At 44.7% G+C, this 24,195-nt stretch overlaps 1 protein-coding gene across 3 annotated transcripts in view; it reads right to left on the bottom strand.

The window, feature by feature from the left end:
- The window catches only part of PKN1 (protein kinase N1), a 57,537-nt gene that overhangs the window by 8,048 nt on the left and 25,294 nt on the right, over positions 1-24,195 (bottom strand). The window contains exons 1-15 of one of the 3 annotated variants that reach the window (XM_081850575.1): positions 19,847-20,064; positions 15,359-15,659; positions 11,481-11,626; positions 10,088-10,217; positions 9,213-9,358; positions 8,351-8,564; positions 7,835-8,035; positions 7,187-7,296; positions 6,525-6,668; positions 4,401-4,476; positions 1,984-2,146; positions 1,205-1,301; positions 975-1,060; positions 360-435; positions 9-100 (exon numbers count right to left, since the gene is read on the bottom strand). In XM_081850575.1, coding sequence (XP_081706701.1) covers positions 9-100; positions 360-435; positions 975-1,060; positions 1,205-1,301; positions 1,984-2,146; positions 4,401-4,476; positions 6,525-6,668; positions 7,187-7,296; positions 7,835-8,035; positions 8,351-8,564; positions 9,213-9,358; positions 10,088-10,217; positions 11,481-11,626; positions 15,359-15,659; positions 19,847-19,891 — 2,027 coding nt within the window. In that variant the 5' untranslated portion in view covers positions 19,892-20,064. Of the gene's footprint in view, positions 1-8; positions 101-359; positions 439-974; positions 1,061-1,204; positions 1,302-1,983; positions 2,147-4,400; positions 4,477-6,524; positions 6,669-7,186; positions 7,297-7,834; positions 8,036-8,350; positions 8,565-9,212; positions 9,359-10,087; positions 10,218-11,480; positions 11,627-15,358; positions 15,660-19,846; positions 20,065-24,195 lie in introns of those variants that run through there. The other 2 variants (XM_081850574.1, XM_081850576.1) reach the window with 2 other exon arrangements.

Genomic DNA, 24,195 nt, shown 5'->3' with positions numbered 1-24,195 from the left:
AGACTCACCTCTCCACCTCATCCCTTGCAACGATGTCACCCTTCTTCAAGGCTTTAATAGCAAATAGCTCCCCTGTGCGGTGCAATTCAGACAGCAGCACCTACGCCCAAGGCCAACACAAGAGAGGCAGAATAGATCAGCGACTAAACTAGCACCTAACATTTCTCTGACACTGAAGAGGCAAACTAGGACATCAGGAGAGGTTCAAGCAGAAGAAGTGAGGAGCCAGGGTTCCAGACCCTAGTCACCCACTAGCAGATGGCCTTATGCCTGTCAGGATGGGGGGGGGGAGCAGATGCACCTCTTGGAGGAATATAAGATAGCTAGAAGTATTGAGGAGGAATTACTAGAATACTCACTTTGCCAAAGTGGCCACGCCCCAGCACAGCGACAAATCGGAAGTCATCCAACGCGAGAGGCATTTTTCTCAGGTGGCTGCTGTGAGATAAAAAGAACAAGTTGGAGAAAGCTGTCCCCCCCACCTCTCTCCCCCACCCCCCCAAAAAACACCACACACACACAATGAGCTTCTCCACACTTGGGCCTATGAATGTCAGCTCATGTGAGAACCCCCTGTTTCTGCAACAGGGAACACCACAGTTTGGGCACTGTGAAAGGTGCAAGACATGTGTTATCAATGGTATTACACTTAAAACTTCAGTGGTTTGTGAAATCTGCATGTGCACATTCCAGGCAAGCACCCCAGAAAACAATATATTATGTTTGCTATCTCCCAAACCGAAGTAACTGCTGGAAATAAGAGGTCATGAAATGTTGGAACCTGTACAAGGGACGAGCCACAACTAAGCTTTCATTGCAGTATAGACTGAGGTTAGCCACTTTAGGAGGCAGGGTTAGAACACGGTAAGGAGGTGGGGTGCAATTGTAGTGTGTATATGACATAGAAGGTGAGCAAGGATCTGCATATAGGGGGTGCATGTGGAGTGGGAGGGGGAATAATGATTGTCCCCTACCTGTGAAAAGTACCATCAGATCCTCTTGCCTCCCCTCCTGGGCCCAGCTCCACCTGGAATGGAATCTCCTCCCCAACTTGTGAGGTCTGAAGAGACAAGTACACAAACAAATTAGAGGCATCTGCAAATGGCAGATTAAGGCAACTCACTGCTGTTCATGACAGAGGAGCAGACAAGGGAGCAACTTCCGGGCAGACAGATGAAAGAAGGGGATGAACACAACCACTTACCAACAAGACCTTCCCAGGAAGCTCACTGTCATCCTGGCCCACCTGCTCGATTTGAATTCTGTCACCATCCAAGCTCAGCTTCTCAATGGCAATGTCCCTGGAGAACAGGAGAAAATGCCATTCTGGAGAATCCCAGGCAATAACATCATGGGGTTGCAGTTGAGTAAGAAATGGAGGCAAGCAGACCCAGATCACTGCCTCCAGGCCTCAGCATCACACTGGCAGCACTCTAGGTAACCTAGGCAAGAGCTAGACCTGCAGGAGAACATCTCTGTGTCTTGGAGAAAGGCAAGTGCTTATGGGGGGGGGAACTCTGATTGCTTTGTGAACTGGGCCCTGGAAGGAAGTTGTCAATGGGTCTAGAAACCTGCATGGCTATGGCACAGCCACAAATGATAGCAAGTGCAATCGTGATATTCTTATAATGCTAGACAACACCCACCTGGTGGTACCCTAGTGCCCAACCGAGAATAGGGTACCTCAACATTGCCCCTTCAAACGTATCGTTCCCCTCAAATGCCCTTCTTTCCTTAACCCAGGAATAGGCAAACTCCGGCCCTCCAGATGTTTTGTGACTACAATTCCCATCATCCCTGGCCGCTGGTCCTGTTAGCTAGGGATGATGGGAATTGTAGTTCCAAAACATCTAAAGGGCCGGAGTTTACCTATGCCTGCCTTGACCCTAGCAACAAAAGAAAAAACAGGGAGCCACAATATAAAAGAACTTGTGTTTCCCTGTTGCACAGGCTGCTTACCCACCCAGTCTAGTGGGCACCTACCCAGAGTTGAGGCTATGCCTGCTTTCGGAGCCAGATGTTGGAGTCATCTGCGTCGAAGGGCTATAAGTGCCTGTGGTGTTGGCCGTGGGGATGATGCGCCGCAGGAGTCGCACCCAAGTGGCAATGTCAATGTTCATCTGGCGGGCACGCAGGAAAGCTTTCCCTTGGGGAGAAATGTCAGACCATAAACCCTGAGAGTGCTGCTGGATCAAAGCAAGCATTCTGTTTCCAACACGACCCAACCAGACAACCCCAGATGCAGCGCATGAGGACAATCGCCTTCTTCCACTGCTGTTTTCACAACTGACATTCTGGCTCTAGCTCTGAACCTGGGGGCAGCATATAAGGCATCATCTAGTAGCGGCTGGGGATGTGGGTGGTGCTGTGGGTTAAACCACAGAGCCTAGGACTTGCCGATCAGAAGGTTGGCCGTTCGAATCTCCGCAACGGGGTGAGCTCCCATTGCTCGGTCCCTGCTCCTGCCAACCTAGCAGTTCAAAAGCACATCAAAGTGCAAGTAGATAAATAGTTACCACTCTGGCAGGAAGGTAAACGGCGTTTCTGTGCGCTGCTCTGGTTCACCAGAAGCAGTTTAGTCATGCAGGCCACATGACCTGGAAGCCGTACGCCAGCTCCCTTGGCCAATAAAGCGAGATGGGCACCGCAACCCCAGAGTTGGCCACGACTGGACCTAATGGTCAGGGGTCCCTTACCTAGTAGCAGCTGACTGCCAAACAAACTGAGGACAAGGCTAATTCCCTTTCAAAGCAACCACCATATCCTAAGGAAGTGCATTCCACAGGTTAACACTGTGTAAGGAAGAAATCTGTTCTCTTCTGAATCAATCAGATTCTCTGGGTAGCCCCAGGTTCTAGCCATTTGGAATGGCTTTACTTGTTTTATATGACCCCCAACAGTTTTATTTGTCTTTATAATTGTGTATCATCTTGTTGTAACCAGCTCTGGAATCACATGGTAAAAGGTGGGAAAAGATATTTTTATAAATAAATAGCATTAAGCCAGCAAGTCAAGAATCATTAGTCACAAGCAATTAGTGACGACGACTGAAATGTACAAAATACTTCATTTTATAGTGAAGGTGGGTCCTCAGACCTGTCTTCATTAATGCAAGTATTTTAACAATGTAGTCATGAAACACTTCTCTCTCCTGAAAGACCTGTGGTTAATACCTTCCAAATCTAAGCATATTTTGTATGTACATAAACACAGGTATTCATGCAGAGACCAAACCCTCCATGTGATAACACAGCTGTTTTGAGAGCTGGTGTAGCCTACAGCCTGAAAGTGAGCAGCGACATATCTGGTTCAAATCTCACGTTAGCGGCAAGCTTATTATGCGGCCTTAAGAAAGCCACTATCCTCTCATCTCCAGCCCTATGCCATACAAGAGTGCCACTGTCCTCTCTTACGCGTCTGTTGTAAGTATTACTAAGATATTGCAGTGAAGTGCTTTTAACCCTTGAACTATACTACACACACACACACACACACACACACACACACACACACACATATACACACATGAGAAGTGTTACCAGTATCATTCTCTTTCCCTCTAGTGCCTGTACCCATGAAGAAGGAAGACCACCCCTCATTGAGACCACATACATGTAAGTGGACATAATGCTACCAGGATGTTGTGATCAGCTTATGGAAAGAAACATTTACATGCAGTGCAGTATTAAATGATAGTTCCTAAGACTATAAGACGATGGGGTTCCAACCCTTTCCTGACCTAGTTGTGCAAGGGAGTTTTTTCCTGAAGCGTTGAAGGATTTCTGACTAGACTCATCCCCATTTCCAAGTGCCAGTAAGAGCAACTTGCACATTCCTTCTTAAATGTCATATCGAACTTCCACCCCTGACAATACCCCACAAGGAACTCTGATTGCACCTACCTGTCATAAATTATGACACTGTGGGTGGAGTTCAATGTTGCACTATGGTGCACATCCTGCCAGTGCCAACCCTGCAGCTTGCCAGTCAGAATGATCTCCCTCTTCTCCTTCCCCCATGCACTGAGAAACCCTACAAGTCAATTTCAGGGGGTGCCAGGGAAGGATAGGAGAGGAAGACCACGTTGTGGAAGCCCTCACACAAGGCTTACGCCGATAGGACTCCTTAGGTGGATACCATTGTACATAGTCAGCAACACAGCTTGTTTTCTTCTCCCAAACTAACCCAGGGTTACCCAATGTGCTGTTGCTGGACTACAACTCCCATCATTCACCTGGAGGGCACAACAATGGCTACCTGTGAGCTGAGCTGTTGGCAGAAGGATGTGTGATTCAATCAATCCTTCTACAATGTGTGTTAAGAAAGCACCTGAGAAACCAGGCAAGACTAGGGTGGCGAAGATGCTGCCTGCCCTTTAGGCGTTTTCACCCAGCTCTTACCTTGCTGCTTGGAGAAGATCTTCTTTTGCCGCTGGAGCTTGGGTATGCGCTCGATGACAGGGTTGAAAAAGGTAACCTGCAGCAGGAGAAAATGACATAAGCTAGTCAAGGGTGAGCTTGCACACTAGGCAATAATTTCTGCTATGAACACTATTGCAAAAAGAGCCTCAAGGCTGAGGCTATTAGGGTAGGTTATAAAGCACACCCACATAGAATGGGATAGAAGACAACTCCACCTTGGAGCAGGAGGGAGGGACTTGGTCTTTCTCAGCCCCAGGGCAACCGCTCCAGGGGCTGCTAGGCCAGCGCTGGGTGTGGCCTTCCCACACTCCTGAACACACACATGTACACCACATACATGCAGGCGGACAGAGGCGTGCACACTCCCATCAGGTGATCCGTGCAAATCATCATCATCACCATCACCATTTTATTTGTATGCCACCTTTACATAGTAAAAACCATGCTCAAAGTGGCTTACAACATGAAAACATTTGCAGAATTACAAACATAACAAAAGTAGTCCTAAGCAATATATAAAACTCATCAGGAAGTACACAACCAAACTGAACCATTTCCACATAAATCATAGTAAGATCGAAAAATATATGAAAAATTATTATCAATAACACAAAACCATCTAAACCAGAGCTTTCCAAACTTTCCATATCAGTGATATGCATCATTTTGTGACACAGTAATTCGGTTTTACTAGCAAGCCAAAGGTTAAACAAACCCATTTCCAGCCCCAGGAGGGGCGTGGGGAGCATTCATGTGACACACTGACTGCAGCCGAAATATTAACATGTTGCGATACACAGTTTGGAAAGCTCTGATCTAAACAATACCCCAGCCCAAGAGTCTTGTCTCAGCTTCTTTCCCATCACAGTGCTGGATAGAGAAACTTAAATCTTTCCCAACTGCCCAGCCCTGTCATGAGGATGAAAACAGGGACAGCCAAGCACTGTCAGAAAATCAGAGCTCTATAAGCACCAGTGTAAGAGTGTAAGGTCTTAGATCCCTACAACATTCATTTTATTTGGAAATTTCTACCCTGATTTTCTTTACAAATAAATTCAAAGTGGCTCGCAAAGTTACTAATAACGTATCAAAACAAATACAATGGAGACAATCTGATGATTATGAAGAACAGCACCATATAATTAAGAGCAGGTCAAAACAAGTTTAAAAGCAAAGAGCTAAAAGCATTAAACCACACTGACAGCACACTGAAATAAAATCGTTTTGGCAGTGCACCGAAAACCTATAGAGAGGCAACATCTATCTCCTCACTAACTCCATGCTAATTCAGGGTTCACCAACACTGTTTCCAGGTTGGAATAAATGGTTTGGAGATCATTCTTTCATCCTGTCAAAATGAGACAAAACAGAAGCTGGGGGTGTTTTGAATTCTTTTTCTCAACATGAAATCTTTGTGGGAGGAAACGATCCCACAGGAATTGAACTGGCACTGAAAGAGATAGCAGTCTGTTGATTGTCCCTGTAATGAATATTCCATATTCTAGCATCCAAATGAGATGCAATGCTTCAGAAAAAGAACAAAGCCTTTCCAGGTGGATTTCTTTGTGCATGTTCACAGTAACCGTACACATGCTAAATGTATTTTCTCAAAGTGGTGCTTTTGTTGTAGGTAAACTGCATTTTCCTAATATCAAAGCACTTTTTAGATTGGGGGGGGGAACAACATTAAAACCCACAGGCAACTTAAAGAGTCTGCTTTGGAATTTTGTAGACAATTTTAAAAATTCAGTGCAACACTTGTGCTGGATGCAATCCAGCAAAGTGAAACAGTGACACCCATGTTCACTTGAGAATAATATTCTGGAAGAATATTCTGGAGGGAAATTCCCAGACAGTACACTGGGCAAGGGCTTAGCCTCTGTAGAAGGAATAATAATAATAATAGGAATTGTTTTGAGGACTTTCTTAAAATTCACAAAAATGATAGCGAAAATGGGGTTGTATTTCTTCTGCTATTATCAGATAACTCTTGTATTTTGGCATTTCCCATCTTATCTAAGAGTATTCTGCTAAGAAATCTGACTAGCTGGATCTCTAGATGTTCAGATCCCAGTTCTGCCCAGTTTGGCTCTTTTTTATTACCTCTGCCAAGAGAATGCCCTGTGGCTCCAACTCCAGGTGGATTTCATGGCGTTGGTTGTCAAGGAAATCCTCCAGCTTCAGGTATTTCAGGGCACAGAGACTGCGGTAGTCACGCCAGTACACACCAATCTCGAGCTCTCGTGCCTGAGAGGAAGGGAAATAATCCATTTATTTATTTTTAAAAGGCAGCAGCTTATTGGCTTTGACTCTATATTGTACCCACAACTGCCATACCAAGGCTCAATAAAAACTGACACTGGGGGACAACACACCTTCACCACCTTTCTCTGTATGAAGCACAGTTTAGCAATACGACACAAAAGGTGCCAGAGCTATAGCTGACCAGTCTACTGCTTGATGAGTACAAAGAGCAAAGAATCTTACTGACCCTTGCTATGTCCTTGAGATGCACAAATGAACAAAATTCCTCTTTTATATCAGTGTATGAGTCCTGATAAACTCTCTCATTCCTCCACAAAGTTATAATTTGACATTTGAGAAGAGGGGGCCAACAGCAAATTAAGTGGGTATGAATATGATTGCCACCCTTCATTCCTTTCCCAAAAGGATAGCAAACACAGGGGTCTTCTTTCCATTATAAAACTGGTGACCCCCTGTGACCCAACCAGGAACATCATGGAAGGATGCATCTTTCCACATACCCTCTCCAGCTCCACTGCGAAAGTCTGATTCCAGGCTTGCAGGCCGCTGGGCTTCCAGGCCGTCTGGCCAACAACTACATTATCCAGCTTCAGCACAGCACTCACCTCATCTGCAAGAGGAAGAGTACCAATAAGCTGGAAAAGCGACAGACAGCAAGTAAGAAAGAAAGGGGAACAAGTTCAGAAGTGTTAACTCTTAAAAAGTGAAGCAGGAAACAGGGTGTGTGTCTCAACACTCAGCATGTCAGGTACCAGGAAAAGGACAGCAGAGAAAAGAAATGCGTCTTCAGATACCCAACTTACTGTTGACATTCTTCAGCAGATGATGGCAGAGCGAACAAAATCTCTTATGAGTGTATCTGAAGAAGTGTGCATGCACACAAAAGCTTATATGAAGAACAAACTTAGTTGGTCTCTAAGGTGCTACTGGACAATTTAAAAAATAAAAATAAAATCTCTTAAATTAGAGATGAATGAGAAAAAACAGAATAGAAGGATTCCACCTGATGTTGACTGAACCGCTGAGAGAAAGACAGGGACCACAGACCCCCCATGTTGAACTAGTTGTGCTAGAAGGTCTCCCTTCTTCCAGTTGACCCTTTGCCCAGTTTAGAGCCTGCCAACTCGCCCCGCACCCACATTACTCACTGCTATTATCTTCTGATTTGATGGTGGTCCTGCCGCTTACGCTGCCGCTTCGGCTGTACAGGCCTCGCCCGCTGCGGCTCATGAAAGATGGCCGCGCTTCACCAGGGCTGTTGCACGGCAGGGAGACGGTGGAGCCACGGGTGCGTCCTGGGACATATTCTAACAGCTCACTGCAGCCCAACAGCTGCACTTCCAGCATCCCTAACAACAAGAGAGACAACAGCTCAAAGGGGGAGGTCCAGCAGGCCCTGCTCAGGAGCATTCGAAGCAGAGCAACTCCCTGGAGTCTTCTTAAGGGTTTGAGAGAGCAAGAGTTCTCCAACTACCAAGGTATGGGAAAGGAGAGAGTGAGGTGTGGAAGGAGTCTTGAGCAAATTAGAGAGGTGCTAACTATGGACAGCCCTGGGGCATTTAGGGAGTGGACAGTGCTGAATACTTCAGAAAATCACGCCAAAAATAGCAATGGTGAGCTGCGGGGGCTTGGGAGGCACCCCAAGCAAAGCTAAGTCCAGTTACCTGTGAGTGGAGATGGCTTTGAGAGGGTGTTGTATTGGTTGTGCTGGTAGGAGGTGGTATTACGGGCACTGAAGGCCGGGGAGGATGCCAGGATGAGCTCTTCCTTGATGAGGCAGCCCTTTGGGTGATCTTGAGGCAGCTCAGCTAGACGCTGCTCCAAGGAGTGCCGCAAAAGGTCCAGCTTCTGGCTCGACTCGTTCAGCTTGGTCTGTGCCTAAAACGGCCAGGCACAAATATGGCTACATCCTACACATGGCACTGATGGGTGTTCCATCCGCCACCCCATTTCCCAACCTTGTACTAATACCACAGTCTTCTTGGCATATGAACGATGACACGGAGGCACAGTACTCATTAATTCACAAACATCCGAAGTCACATCTCAGTAGCAGAGCTTGCAGCTGGGCGACTCAAATGCAATAACCCACCCACTCCTAATTTCAGCAGCAAGTAGAACTGGATGCAACAGGTCAAAGGCGAGGGAACCGTAGAACAGTCAAGAAGGACAAATAGATGTCCCAGACCTTTTAACTTATCTCAGATTCCTGCCAGGCTCTGCTTATGGAGACTCTGCAAATTATGATACCTGCCACAACCTCTGTGACAAACAGATGGTGTGCTTGTTTCCCCTAGACGGCTGCATTCATAGTGAATGCTGCAAGAGGAAACCTAAGCCAGGGTGGGGCGAATGGGGAGAGGAGTTTGGCTGATTTCAACCCTATTAGCTGCTTATAGTAGTCCTAGGGAAAGGACCCGTTAACAATTCCCAAACCATTTATAATTATGTGTACGTCAGTGTGAGTGTATATAATCGGACCGTATGAGACCCGCCTCCTCCCCAGCTGAGCGAAGTGCCCGTTACCTCGGAGATGGCATGGCGGTCCTGAACTTTGGTGGAGCCCAGAAGGCGCAGCACATTCTTGGCCCCCTCGGAAACAGCGTGCTCCACCCGGAAGTGGTGCCGCAGCTCTTCAATCCTCAACTCGATGGTGCTCAGGTCAGTGTTACCTGCAAGTAACAGGATGGGCGTCAGGCATCTGCTATCTGCATCAGATTGCAGGATTAGTTGTGGAGGGAACCCAGAACACATGCATCCCAGGCACAAGGAAATGGGGGGGGGGGGGCGGTTTCCCCAGCACCAGGTGGAGGTTATTCAAACTGCTCCAGGGAGCATTCTCTGTTAGAATTCCTGCTCCGTGACTGCAGTCATAGGATTCTTGTCTATCACATGACGGTGTATGTTTTGACTCCACAGAACGGGAAGTGATGGAGACAGGATGTTTGTGTTACTGTGTTCCGTGAAGTGGGACTATTGTCTTTTGTTCTTTTTCTCTTTGCTGTCTGATGCTAGAGAGAGGGGGAGCCATGTTGCAGTGCTCCGTGTGTGTTTATATGTAAATAAAGTAGATTAGCCAAAATGCTGAGTTGCTGTGGTCTGTTATGCAAGCTGCGAAGACTCTGCGGATCCCTAAGTGTGCCGGTATCTGTTGGCATCGGTCGCTGTGATGTTTGGGCTGAAGAAAGCTTTGAAGCTCCCGAACGATCAACCAGGAGGGAGGGAACATGCCAGTCGGGCATGTGTCTCTGCCAGGGTCCTACTCGAGTGTAGGATGAGCTCCTGACATTCTCCAGCTCTCGAAGGGCTCTTTAAAGGTTAAAAAGTGGGAGAAAGGGACGTTGGTTTTTGCAGAGCAGCCTGCCGGCCACAGGGACCACCTTCTTTATCCTCCCCTTCACCTTGCCCATCTTCCATATTCAGCTGCACCTCGTCAGCCTGCATAGCCTTGCGAATCTGCATGCGGATTATATTGATCTTGGTCTTGCTGTCCTGTAGCATCTGCTGGGCTGTCTGCAGCAGCTTCCGATCCTAGAGGGCAGGCCAGGTGGGGGTGGGATTAGCAGGGACGGCAGGAGAGAATTAGTCATTAGAATGCATCCCAATCCAAGGGCAAAACCTGCCCATCTGTCTCTCAGTGCATCAGTCCCTAGCCATAACAGAAGAAAACACGCCCCCATGCTTCCCAAACCTGGAGGTATCATGTCCTATTCTTCTGCATACTGAACCACATCCTAGGCATCCAGTCTATGGGGTAAGCCTCAAAACAGAAGCAGCTACAGAATCCCTTTAAGTAACCAGTCTGCTTCCTCAACAAAAGTGGTTTCCAATGTGAATATTTAAAACCAGGAAACCCAATCGCAGCAATTTTGAAAGTGGTATTTTAATAAATAACTGCGCGAGCGGAATGTTCACCTCATTTTCTTCCTCCAAGTACGCCTCACCCTGTCCCCAGATCTGCTCCAGAGGGTTGGGGGAATCCTTAGAACAGTTTTGAATTGCATGGGGGGACGGAGACATTCTGTTCAGCAAGAAGAAACTCTTGTGCTGACAGAATGTTTGCCTTTCACTACACTGAATCCCACCTAACTATTTCTTTTTCTTTTCAGTCCTGAGAACCTGATAACAAAGACGGCAAAATCATCCACAGAAGCGCCTGCCTCCCCCAAAAGTTCAGATGCACAAAAATGTTATTTTCGTATCAGTTCAGTCAACTGCTGCCATCTTGGTCCCAAGGACAAGATCATATGAAAATGTGTAACTGCATGTGATATCTGGACCAAAATTTTCCTGGTGCAACCGTATGTGGCACTGCTTAATAGAGCAACTATATTTAGATGTTTTTTGCAGCTAACGGTTAAGACATACAGCCATAGCATAAGAGTGTACTCAGAAATGTTTACTGGTCTAATAGGAAATAATTACACGGACCAGCAGGAATTATCTGCTGATATCATTATCTAGGAACTTTCCCTCTTTTGCAACTATACATGCATGCAACCAGCCTGCCATTCCGGCTTTGCTGGAAGCAAGAGGCAGCTAGAGGTGAGAAGGCTAGCATACTTGCATAGTTCAAAGCACCTTGCGTTTCAGGTTTGGAAAGGCTTTCTGCCTAAGAACTTGGGAGAGAACCTGCTGCCTGTCAGAGAGGACAACATTGAGCTAGGTTGACCAATGGTCTAGTTCTGCATCTGGCAGCTTTGCTGGTATATTTGCATTTTAGTGGATGAGCACGCAGGGACTAGCTAAGTTCAGGGCAGGAGAGGAGGCAGCCAGCCAGCAACATCCACAAACCTTGGCAGCACCGTTGGCATACATCTGTATCATGTTCTCTGCTCCCTGCTTCACCTTCAGCTCAATATTGAGCTGCTTCTCCAGGCCAGCAATGCGGTTCTTGGTAGCTGTTGATCGGCTCAGGCTGCCTGGCGATTGTGGGGCATCTGGGAAGACAGTAAAGTGGTTAATGCCAAGAGGGCACAAATCCCAGACCACCACTATCAGGGGAACCATCCGAATGCATGAGCTAGCAGGTAGGGAAGTGGCATCACGTAGCAGGTACCTCTGGTTACGTACTTAATTCGTTCCGGAGGTCCATTCTTAACCTGAAACTGTTCTTAGCCTGAAGTACCACTTTAGAAGAAGAACAGTTTGGATTTGATATCCTGCTTTATCACTACCCTACGGAGTCTCAAAGCAGCTAACAATCTCCTTTCCCTTCCTCCCCCACAACAAACACTCTGTGAGGTGAGTAAGGCTGAGAGACTTCAGAGAAGTGCGACTAGCCCAAGGTCACCCAGCAGCTGCATGTGGAGGAGCGGGGACGCGAACCTGGTTCCCCAGATTACGAATCTACTGCTCTTAACCACTAGACCACACTAGCTCCACACTCTACACCACACTTTAGCTAATGGGGCCTCCCGCTGCCGCCGCCGCACGATTTCTGTTCTCATCCTGAAGCAAAGTTCTTAACCCAAGGTACTATTTCTGGGTTAGCGGAGTCTGTAATCTGAAGCGTATGTAACCTGAAGCGTATGTAACCTGAGGTACCACTGTACCAGGCTAAAATGTAAGTGTACTCAGGATTTTAGTGTCTATGAAAACCTAAAGCAGCAGAAGATGATATCTCTTTTTTTGCTGCTTCAGTACTGTTTTATGGATCCATTTTTATAAAAAAAAATATTGCTTTAAATTGTAAATTGTAAAAATATTGCTTTTAAATTGCTTTAAAATCATTGCTTATTGTTACTTTGATCAGTATGAACACGTTGAAATCTTTCTGAATACTATTCAAATTATATAAAAACACAAATTCACTTGTTTCAACCAAAGGGCCATTTGTTACAAAGAAGTTGTCATTTAAATACTAAATATAAAGAGTTATACAAAGGATGCTTTGTCAAGCCTAGTAAGAGGATTCCCTCATTATGTTTTCCATCCAAGAGCAGATTGCCAATGAGACAGACTGCAGAAAAAAGCTGAATTCAGTTAACCAGTATCTAGTATGTTCCTGGATCCAGAGAAACTTCTACAGGTCTGGTCTAGTGCATTTGAGTGTGACTTAATCTATGAAAGAGTTTTATACAATTAGATGCATAAACAATAATATATGTATTTTGTGCAACATCCATGTTAGGGCAGACAACTCTTCACTGAATACATAGGTCAAAGGCTTTTAAGAGAGGCCGTATTCAGACTTTGGCACTTTAAATTCTGGACCCTAGCTGACATCATGTGGAACTAGCATTAGGCAATGGTGTGGTTCCAATACTCCCGGTTTAGCGCTTTTTTCTCTCTCCCAGAGACAAAGAATGGACTATAAGATTGGGGGCCTGTTCTTGAGAAAGGCTGCCAGAACTGCTTGGTATTCACTGATGTGCAATGTAGTTTAAAGCAAGCCAACTGGAATGAATCCTTTTTATAAAAAAAGAAGAAAAAAAGAGAGCAGCTCAGATCTTCTAAGCCAGTACACCACTGAGTACTGTAAATCCTAGATTTACAAAGCACTTGGTTAGAAAGAACATTTGCAGTGTTGTCAGCAACACCACATTACAGCCCACAGCTGTAATGAGGACAGGCTTAGACAGTGGCCCATCCAGAACTCTTATCCTTTCTTACCTCTGGTTTGCAGGGGGCTCTGAGCCTAGGTTCTCCAAGCAAAAAAGGAAACAGCCACGCCCAAGCCCTGAAGGCTTTCTAGCCCAGTTATATATATATGCAGGCTCTCCCCCCTCCTCCCTATTTTTGTGGCCTGTGCTTGACAGTGGAGTCAGGTACAACAGCAACCGCTTCCTCTTTTGCAAAGTCACAGGCCGCTGCCTCTCCATAAAGTGCAGCCCCATTGTTGTAACAAGCTATTTTGGAATGGAAGTGGCGCCTTGACATTTTAAGGTTCTGCCTGTGTGCTCCATGGGCTCCACTGTGCCTTTTTTCGACTGCTTCATACGGAGGGGTTTAGGGATGTTCCTCTCCCTGCTGCTGCTTATTCCCCAATGCCTCCTTCCACACGCACAGGACAGCTGCCAAGTTTCTGCTCTGTTAGTGACTGTCCACATCTGGAGACTAGCATAGCTGCTGCTTATTAGGAAAAAGGGGCTGGGAACAGCCAGGTAGGGAGGAGCATACAAACAGGATTGGCAAAGTGTAAAGTTTCCTCTACCATACAAAGGTGCCAACAGGCTAGGGTGTGGATCTATACGGAACAGTTTTTAAACAAACAATGCCTGGCAGCTCAAATGAGTTCTTTCTTTCTTTTTGTTTCTCTCTCTCTCTCTCTCTCTCTCACTCACACACACACACACACACACACACGCACACAAATACACGCTTTCACAGCTTTGTTGATGGTTTTATGAACATTCAAGAACTGTAGGTAGCAATATATGGAAAGCTGTGTTTCTCCACTGCCAAATATGAAGCTAACTGAATTATTAATACTCACTTCTATATTCTATCTTCTATATTCTGAACTTTTCCCCAAAACAAAATGCAGGTGCAAGGTGCAAGTTTTCAAAAATAGTAGTAATAATCTGAATGGTTATTATTACATAATGATAAATGGCAGGTTATAGCTTGCTATTCTATAACATACTCAAAGAGGCTAACAGTCATCTTCATCAAAACAAATTAAAATTGTCATATTATAATGATTCTTGCATAATAAAAGGAGAGGGATACAGCTCCTGACTCAGCAATACATGCCTCAATCTATACTGTTTGAAGGGACAGCCCATTTTTGCAGAATTTGATAGTGTCTTAAAACATTTGAAGAATAGTCAAAATAAGATGCTGCACACTCTGGAAGAATGTACCCTGGGATAAGAGAGACACTTTTCACACTTTAAAGCAGTTCCCACATTTTTATAAAAGCTTTTTTAAAATTGCTTTCCCATGTATTGATACTAAAATAATTCTAAGAATAAATGCCCTTATTCCCAGTACAGAAGCCTACTGGAAGATCTGTTCTTAATTTGCATTCAGGATGGGTTATCCTATTCTATATGCCACAAAATTATTCTTAAGTGCAGGCAGATGCCGCCAGTCCTGTTTTATATGAGTGACTTAGCTTTAACTTAGCTATGGACAGCTTTCGCTAAACCAGCTATTTCCTTTTAAATGCCTCTCACCAAACTAGGGGAAAGAGCAAAATAAAAAAATTCCTTCCAGTAGCACCTTAAAGACCAACTGAGTTAGTTCTAGGTATGAGCTTTCGTGTGCATGCACACTTCTTCAGATACTTTTCGTGTGCATGCACACGAAAGCTCATACCTAGAACTAACTCAGTTGGTCTTTAAGGTGCTACTGGAAGGAATTTTTTTATTTTGTTTTGACCATGGCAGACCAACACGGCTACCTATCTGTTAGGGGAAAGAGCACACAGCACCCAGTAAAGTCGCGGATTTGCTCACCATGAGAGGTGTTTAAAAGATTTGATATGTCTTGATTAAGGGAAGCTCACCAACCCAATTTAACAACCCTCTCTGTAGTTCTTTAAACTCTTGCCAGCTGAAATTGTCAGGAAGCCAGAGAGAGACTTAAATCCACAAATACCTAAGAAAAGCTTGAGCACCTTGTCATCGGTTTCTACCCATTCTTGCCCTAAATCTATGCTTGCTTTTTGGCTCCCCCATAGCACCTGACCCTTGACTTCCCACCCATCCATTGCACACACTTACCCCCCAGCTCTTCAGGGTCTTTGACGACAATATGTGCATTGAGATCCTGCAGTTGGTGGTGCAGGGCCTCCAGCTTGCGGTTGGAACTCTTGAGCAAGTTGTCCACATTGGAGAGGTTCTTACGGTCTGTGGTTGCCTTGCGCAAGTTTTCTGCTCCCTCCTTTATCTTCAGCTCTTTTCGAATCTCACGCTTAATCTTCTCCTTTTCTTCATCCAGCTTCTGCTGTACACTGGTGTCTGAGAAATCTGAGCTCTGGTCCAGGCCCAGCTGCTCCAGCACTGACCAGTTGCCTGGATCACTCTGCAAGGGAAAACATAGCAATGAGTTGTTTACAGGCACTGGAATCAGGTTAGCACTATGATTCAATGGGTGCTATTCTGAATATCACTAGAATCATCCACAGAGCCTATATGGGTGATCTGTCTATCTATTTATTTATATTATTATTTTGTTTATGCATTTATATAACTTATATATACACCATACAATACTCATCATTATCTCGTATCCTCAGACTTCCTAGTCCCTCTCTCCATGGCATTCTAGGTAGTCTTTTGTTGGCTGCATAATCTGCAATTCCACCAATTTTCATCTCAAATCTTCCTTTATTTAATAGAATCTCCCAGTATTCTCTATCATATTTTCACAACCACCACATATAGATCAGGGTTCCCTGTACCTTGTGGCACTTCCAGCATAGATTTGACCTTTTTCTGTACATTTTCACGACTTTGCTGGGTTTCAAGTTACCACCATTAAATCATCTTTTGTAAATGTTCCTTAATAAGGTAGCAGGCAGAGAAGTTCATAGTCCTCCCCCATAGTTTTTCCCACACTGACATTTCTGTATTATAACCAATATCTATAGCACATTTAATCATTGTCGCCTTTACCATTTTGCCTTTAGCTTCCCACTCCAATAACAGCTTATAAATCTTAGAAATCAGTTTCGCATCCTTTCCTATTACAATTTTTTCAAATTCCGAATTAGTTTCCCCAAATTCCTTTTTTAAAACATTTTTTCAATAACCCGTTCACCTCAAAGTACTGAAACCAATCTATAGTATAATCTGATACCTCTTCTCTTTTCAAACTTTAAACTCTAAACTTTAAACTCTCTTTAAACTTCAGAAAATCCTTCTAAGTTGCCTATCTGTTATCCATTTTCCATATGGGGAATATTATACCCCTACTTTATGCCTCCCAACTACCTAGATTCTGCAATCTGTTCAGAACTCAACTTAGTCACAGATGTTCATATAAATGAAGCAATATGCACAGTGACTTTCCCTTTAACAGGGAAACATAATTTTATGCAATTGGAAGTACACTTATAGCCCAATCCCATGCCTGTTACCTACTATCCTTGCATACATCCACAGAGCTAAGCCGAAGGTCTGGTTCTAAGCAGATATGATTTTTCTGTGCAGGTAGGACACACAATCAATGACAACAAAATGCAGATTATGCTACTAGGCTGTATAAAGGTTCTAATTAGAAGCAAACCAATATGTTTCATTGTTGTAGAAACTTACTAGTATGTAAGTGACATGTGAATGGTTCACCTTCTTGCGATGTAAAAAAAATCAATATTTTAAAAATGGTCTTTCTAGGTGGTTTAAAATCCATTATTTAAGTTGGCACGATTTAAAAATCAATCCACCCTGCTGCCCCCTTCGTAGCCTTGGGCAAGTCACCCTTCTCTCTCTTAGTCACCAAACTGCAAATATAGATAAATAACATCAACCTACTTTGCAAGGTTGCTCAAGGAATTATTGCTAATGTTTGTGAGCACTAGGTAAGTGTTATTTTTATTATAATTATATTATTAATAAAAGTTTTATTTATATACTGCCCTTCCGCTCAACTGAGCCCAGGACGTTAGCTAAAGCAGCATCCAGCTAGCACTAAAAATGTTTTCATGTTGCTAGACATTTCACAGAAATGCTACTATAAAGAGAGCAAAGAAACCATGCATAACTGCAGTGAGGAAGCAGGCGAAAGAGAAGGAGGGAAGCATTACAGCAATAGACAGTCTGCCACCGAAATAGGAATGATAAATGGCCCAAGAACCCAGCAGTCCTGGGTGCAACCTCTCCCATTCTGGACTGTACTCTCTCCTTAGAACTACATAAGAGTCCATAATTTCAGATTCAGGCAAACAGCTTCTCCCCCTTCCCCAACTAGAAAAAAGCAAAACAAAACCCCCTCTGACTCCTCTCACACACCCCTTGCTCAAACCACTGCATAACCAACGCCAGCCTGGATTATGCGGAGCTCTTTAGGAAGTTTAAGCAGACCATTACTGCCCTGTTCCTTTGCTTTTGGCACTATGAAGGCTGAACTCTCTTACGACGGTAGGTTCCTTTTACTAATAAGGACAATAGATATAGTTCTCAAACTTTCGGCTCTTAAAATTATTCCCAGAACTGTGCTTGCCATTAATGGACTACACCAATAAGCAGGACAGTAATAAAAACTTAGCTGTCCAGAATGGTGCCTCTTCTTGGATGGAACTGCAAAAGGATCTCCATGCTTCCACCATCTGTCCATCGGAGGAAAGAGAGCATCCATTTCTTTGCTGTGTAGCACCATTAAGCTCCTTAGGCAGCTCCAGTCCAATCCTAACGGCATCACTTTGACGTACGGTATGTGTGCTTAGAGTTGAAGTCTAAATGTGTCAAGTCCTAGTGAGGGCTTTTGTCCTGAGCTGAAAACCCTCAGCCATGTCCATGTGCAAGTGTTTCTGTAAAATGTGTATAAATCTGTGATTAGTCGTAAGGGTAAAAAAATAAAATGAGATAAGGATTGTGAAGCCTTTTGCAAATTATGATTATTCTATTGTGCCATCAACATACATGGTGCTCTGCAGGAATAAGTAACATAAGCATAAGAAGGCAGGTCCATGCCCCAAGAACACTGCAATCTTAGCTATGACAGATTGGGAGCATAATTATAGAAGGGGAAAGGATAGATACACAGTCAACAGGTGAAGAATATGCACAAAAAATGAAGCTGTGTGCATTTAAAGCTTGGCTTCTGTAGGTGGGGGATGGAGACTAAGAGGTTGAGCCAAATTAGAAGCACTTTCTCAGTAACAACAGTTTGAGTGGTGCCAACTTGGAATGCGCTGGCAAATTCTTTCTGGCACTACCTTCAATCTAGGCTGTCTGAGTCAGAGGCTGACCCTGCTGTGGTGCCCCAGCTACAGGATACATGCCCAGGTGGGAACTTGGCACACTGTAGTTAAATATTATCCACATAAGTCTTCTAGTAAGGAAAGAGACCTCACAGGCTTACTGGAAGGAATTAAACAAGTTGGCCTGGGGGAGTACAACACAGAACGACACACATTTAACAGCTTCCCTTGCTACCCTATGAACAATGCACAGAGCCTGTGGAGTCTGCACATAGGCAGAAGAACTGCTGGGGGTGGGTGGGGGCAATATGCCTCCAGTATGCTATCTGTCCTATCCAGCACAAGGATGTGGCTAGAATATTGGACTGAAATGGATATATTGGGGTAGGGAAGGTGGAGAATAAGGAATTCTGAGCAGGACACAAAGTAGGTAATCTCATTTCAAAGCACTGCAAGAAGCTGCATGTATCTACTCAATGAAGCCTGGCATTAAATGTGTTAGGCACATGATAGCCAGTATATGCAGTGATAACTCATCGGCCAAATCTATAGGTATGTTATGGCCTCCCCTAACATTTACATGTCCCCTGCCCCCCCTTTTACACACAAAACGTTATATCTCTGTTGATCTTCGTCTCAGACACCTTGCTCAGTAGAGTACAGTGGTACCTCAGGTTAAGAACTTAATTCATTCTGGAGGTCCGTTTTTAACCTGAAACTGTTCTTAACCTGAAGCACCACTTTAGCTAATGGGGCCTCCTGCTGCTGCCGCACAATTTCTGTTCTCATCCTGAAGCAAAGTTCTTAACCTGAGGTAGTATTTCTGGGTTAGAGGAGCCTGTAACCTGAAGCATCCGTAACCTGAAGCATCTGTAATACGAGGTACCACTGTAAGTACTACAGTCCCTCCTTTCTCCAACGAGTAAAAGATAACATTTATTCCTCAAACACATATACTGCTGCTCTCACATGTGTCTTATGTGTTCCAGACTGAGGCACATTGCCCACAAATGTTAACACTTCCTGCTACTTGTACCCCATTGTGCTTTTTTGCCTTTCATGTCCGTTTCTCTGATGTGCAGAGCAGCAAATGCACACACAGATGAACATCAGGGTATATTGTAACATGCATAGCCACTTGTAGATAAGGCAGTGCAGTTCCCAAGCCACTTTCACAACACACGCAGTACTCCCTCATCTTAGACTAGGATTCCTGCTCCCTCATACTGATACTGGCCTACTGATTTCTACACATGCAATGCCCTTCCTCCCCAGTTGTTTGGTTATCATTTAAAAAAAGGGGGGGGGAGGAAGTAACCTGATACCACCCCCCTTCAAACGACTGTACCTCTTGGTCATGCTCAGAGTTTGTGTCCGGCTCCGAAAGAGACATCCCAACCCCAGGAGAGGCGCACCAGGCCGCCCGTCTGCTTCGAACTGTGTGCTGGCTACACCCTCATTTCCTGCCTGTTGATTCAAACGGCTCTTCCAGCCTGTGAGCAAACAAACCACTTCCTAACAGAGTTCCTGTATTCGCTGGCAATACCGGAACACAGGCCACGGCTGAAGGGAGCAATGGTGGGGCCTACATCTTCCCCTGTTCCTTTGCCACTTGCCTTCCCTTCTGAGTGAACTTTCTAGAGGGCCAGGAAATCCCCAGAACTGCAGTAGGGCGATACTTTTATGAGGTAAAATACCAAGAAACAGCAAGCAAGCTTTCAAGTCGTCCAGAACTCTGCTTCTGGCTGGATGTTCTAGCAAAATGCAGAGCAGAGGAAGGAGGGAGGGAGGGAGAGAAAGCTAGGCATGGTTTTGGAGCCCAAAAGTTCACAGTTTGTAAGCCTTAATGCAGGATGGGGTGGGCAGACTTTATTAGACTCATCTGGGTGCAAAAGAATTTAAGGATGCACCACAGGCTTATTAGGACAACCAGCCAACTGACCAACCACTGGCAATTTCTCCTTATTTTGGCAATTTAGTAGTTATTTGGATCTGTGTTTTCAAGTCTAACACAGGTCCCCTGTGTGGCAGAAAGCAGAAGTGATAAGAAATGCGGTAGTCTTTCTATCAGCAATGCTACTGTAAGCTAGTAAACGCCAGGCAACCATCCACACAACAGTGACCAATGGCAGAAAAGCATCTCTCTCTCCCCCCCCCCCCCTCTCTCTCTCTCTCTCTCTCTCTGAGTTCTTAATTAGCACAAGACAAATACACTGCTACAGGATCTACAGCAGTTGGATGCTTACACTGAGCAGGCAAATTGTGGAACAGTTTTGCAAGAGCAGCACAGATCCCGTTGTCAGAGCTATGCACTACAGAGGCTTTTGCCCTTGACATTACAAAAAATGAAAGAAAAAGGAAGACTTTCTCTGAAGTATTCCTTCTCTCCCAGGATCCAGCACAATCCTCCCTTTGTCATTTTTTAAAAATGGGACATTTTGTGCCCTGATTATTTGTAGCCTTTTCATGCTGCCTCATTTTAGCAACAATGGACTAGAAAGCATATTCCCATTTTTCACTCTCTTTCTCAAGTTACATTAACTGCACATGTGCCTTTTTGTCATTTGAAGCTTTCAGCTTCCCAATTTCAACCTTCAACATGATGTTATCTAGCTCAGAATTTGTAAGAGCACATCCCCCCCGCTGATTTTTTAAAAAAACTGTCAGCATGAAGGAATAGGAAAAACCAGAGTTTTTCTATCAGTGGTGAATCCCTTTTCAAAATTGCACGGTTACTGTAAGGCGCTTCAAATACCATCTAGTGGAAAAACAAGATACTAATCTAAATAAATAAAAATGTCCTAACTTAGGTTCCTTAATTTCAGTGGGTCTACTCTGCTTTGAACTTTGTTGCATACGGCCAACAATATAAAAATTGGTTAAAATAATTTTCAAACAGAAAAAACAGGGTGAAGTAAAAAGCAGTGTTTAAAATTACCCAGGCGCCAGGCATGTTTTGCTTATTTATTGCATTTATATCCCACCTTTCCCCCCAAGGAGTACATGCTTCACTCCCCATCTCAATTAATCCCTGTAATGACCCTGTGAGGTTGGCTAGGAGGTTGTGACTGGCCCAAGGTCACCCAGTGAGTTTCACGAATGAATTTAATCTGTACGCTGTTGTTATACACTGCTTCACATGCATATTCTATTCTTGTGAAAGCTGTCCCAGTTGTGCTTTTTGAGCTGGTCTTTGACCATAATAAATTATGATGATGATGATGAATGAATGAATGGGGATTTGAACCCTAATCTCCCAGGTTCTCGTCTGACACTCAAACCACTACACCACATTGGCTTCCTAGAGTACTTCTGCTATGGGGCAGCTTCATAAATAAAAAAGATAAATAAATATGGGGAAAGCAAAATGTCACTTAGAGAAGGATCTGAAATATTTTCCTTAAAGCTTGAATTTGTTTTATTCTGGACTGTTTTATTTGATGTTTTAATGCGTTGAAAACTACTACTAAAGTTATGGATTGAAGACAGAGAAATAAATTGGCATTTTTGATAACAGAAGACACTCAGTAGTAAAGACTAATGCCTTCTGCACAAAGCTGACCAGATCTGCTGTAAACTCATACATGCCAAAAAAGAAGTAGTAGTTATTTTTGCATCAGAGCAGCTATAATGCAAATTTACATTACTCACACTGGGCACTGTATCTTCAAAGGAAAAGGAGCTGTGTGATAGCCTGATGCATAAGGTGTTCCCAATCCAGACTGGGACTGCTGCACCAGGTGCCTGCTAAAAGTCTTCCCCCCTCCCAGCTATTATTTGTACAGTGTGCAGGCAAATAGCAGTTGGAACGGTGGGAGCAGATGCAGCAAGAAATTGGTGCAGGGTCCTGATCTAGACCAGAAGGACATTCAGGATCAGGGACCCACATGGCTGCTTTAAGTAACAGTAGCACAATTAAAACACACATTTTAATTGAACATTACAGTGTTACCTCAGGTTACAGATGCTTCAGGTTACAGACGCTTCAGGTTACAGACTGTGCTAACCCAGAAATAGTGCTTCAGGTTAAGAACTTTGCTTCAGGATGAGAACAGAAATTGTGTGGCAGTGGCGCGGCAGTGGGAGGTCCCATTAGCTAAAGTGGTACCTCAAGTTAAGAACAGTTTCAGGTTAAGAACGGACCTCCAGAACGAATTAAGTTCTTAACCTGAGGTACCACTGTACATGTAGTCTGGTTGTGAGTTTACAGCAGTATTCCGTAGCAGCCAGAGAAGTCGCTGCAATAATTTGCCCAGAAAATCTGCATTGTGGACTATAAGTGAAGCAAGCAAGGAGCTCTAAGAAAAAGTTGCTTTGAGAGTCAAAGACCAGGCGAGAGTTATTTCTCTGAGAGGCAGGTGTATAACAAAGTTCCTACAGAATCAACTGTCTTGTGGAGATGTGGGAATGAACCCAGCAGTCTGGCTTGACCAACGGGCCTCAGTGAGCCTACACTTGCAGCTCTGCCTTCTTGCAGCCTGGAGCATGTGTGCAGAGCCAGTTCACTCAGCTGTGGGTTGGAATCAGGCCAGGTCACAGCCCAGAGAGCCTCAGTACTTGTTCTGGACACCTCCTGACGCAATGCAGGAAATGGAGCTGCTGACTCACCCGCTTCCTTCACAGAAGTCAGCGCTGACCCTAACACAGTGCAGCAGCCCCAGCGATGCAAAGGTCAACACCAGGGGGAGCAGACTTCTCTAACCAGCACTGGAGTAGTAGCATGACTGGGGCAAGTATTATACTGTAAGGACAGAGGGCACAACACTCATCACTATCCTACTTGCTCTTTCATATGCCTTGGATTGAGAGCAAGCAGCTCTGTACCACATGCCTGGAATACAGGAGTGCCCATGAAATCAAACGAACCATCTCCCCAACATCTTGCACCCATTTCCCAAAAGACTGCTTTATGGATTTTGCACTGAATTCTGCAGAGGCTTGGTATAAACGTGTATGGACTGTAGTCCTCTCAACCAAATTAATGTCTTACAGGAAAGCTATGGGGGGGGGGAATAATCTTTGGCATAGATTTGTGGGGGGGGGGGGAATATTTCATGTATCAACTCTCGAGTCAATAACAGCACCCACAATCTCTATATAAAAACAGCCTTAAGAATAGATGACCCTCAGGGTCCCTTCCAACTCTACAATTCTATGAAATCACAATTGCTCCCAGATTTGCTCTATGCTAGGACTTTCCCCTCTGGGACCAGCAAACAGCTATAAAAGGAAAGCAACTATCTTCCACACAATAGCTCTAAGAATGCCCAAAGGCCGGAGACAAGCCAGCCAGCTGGCACACAAAAGAATCCTTCTCTAGCCTTCCTTTTTGAGGACACTAGATCAAAGAGGCTGCCTATAGCTTTCATATACCAGAACTGGAGGGTGAGGGGCAAATGTTCAGATAGCAATTTCTAATCTTTCCCTACTTCCTTGCTCTAAAGCTTGGGCAGCACTGCCTCCCCTAATGTATTCCTTTTCTAAAAACAAAACCAAGATATCCTGGCTTGCAAGCCCCAGCTCTTTCCAAGCAACAGACTCACCACTGCACAATGGGAACAGGGCCAGGAACCCAAGCAGACATTGCTACAGGGCACAGGAATGTAGAATGGTGTGTGCTGCTGATACGAAGGGAGGGCAGCAAGCCCTTGCGCTCCAAGGTTAATTCTGCACCCTTGGTAGGCAAACCTTGGAGTT

The sequence above is a fragment of the Podarcis erhardii genome (assembly GCF_964252035.2).
Source record: "Podarcis erhardii genome assembly, chromosome: 2".
NCBI classification, from domain to species: Eukaryota; Metazoa; Chordata; class Lepidosauria; order Squamata; family Lacertidae; genus Podarcis; species Podarcis erhardii.
Note: the sequence above shows the minus strand (reverse complement) of the source record. Positions and strands in the feature narration are given on the sequence as shown.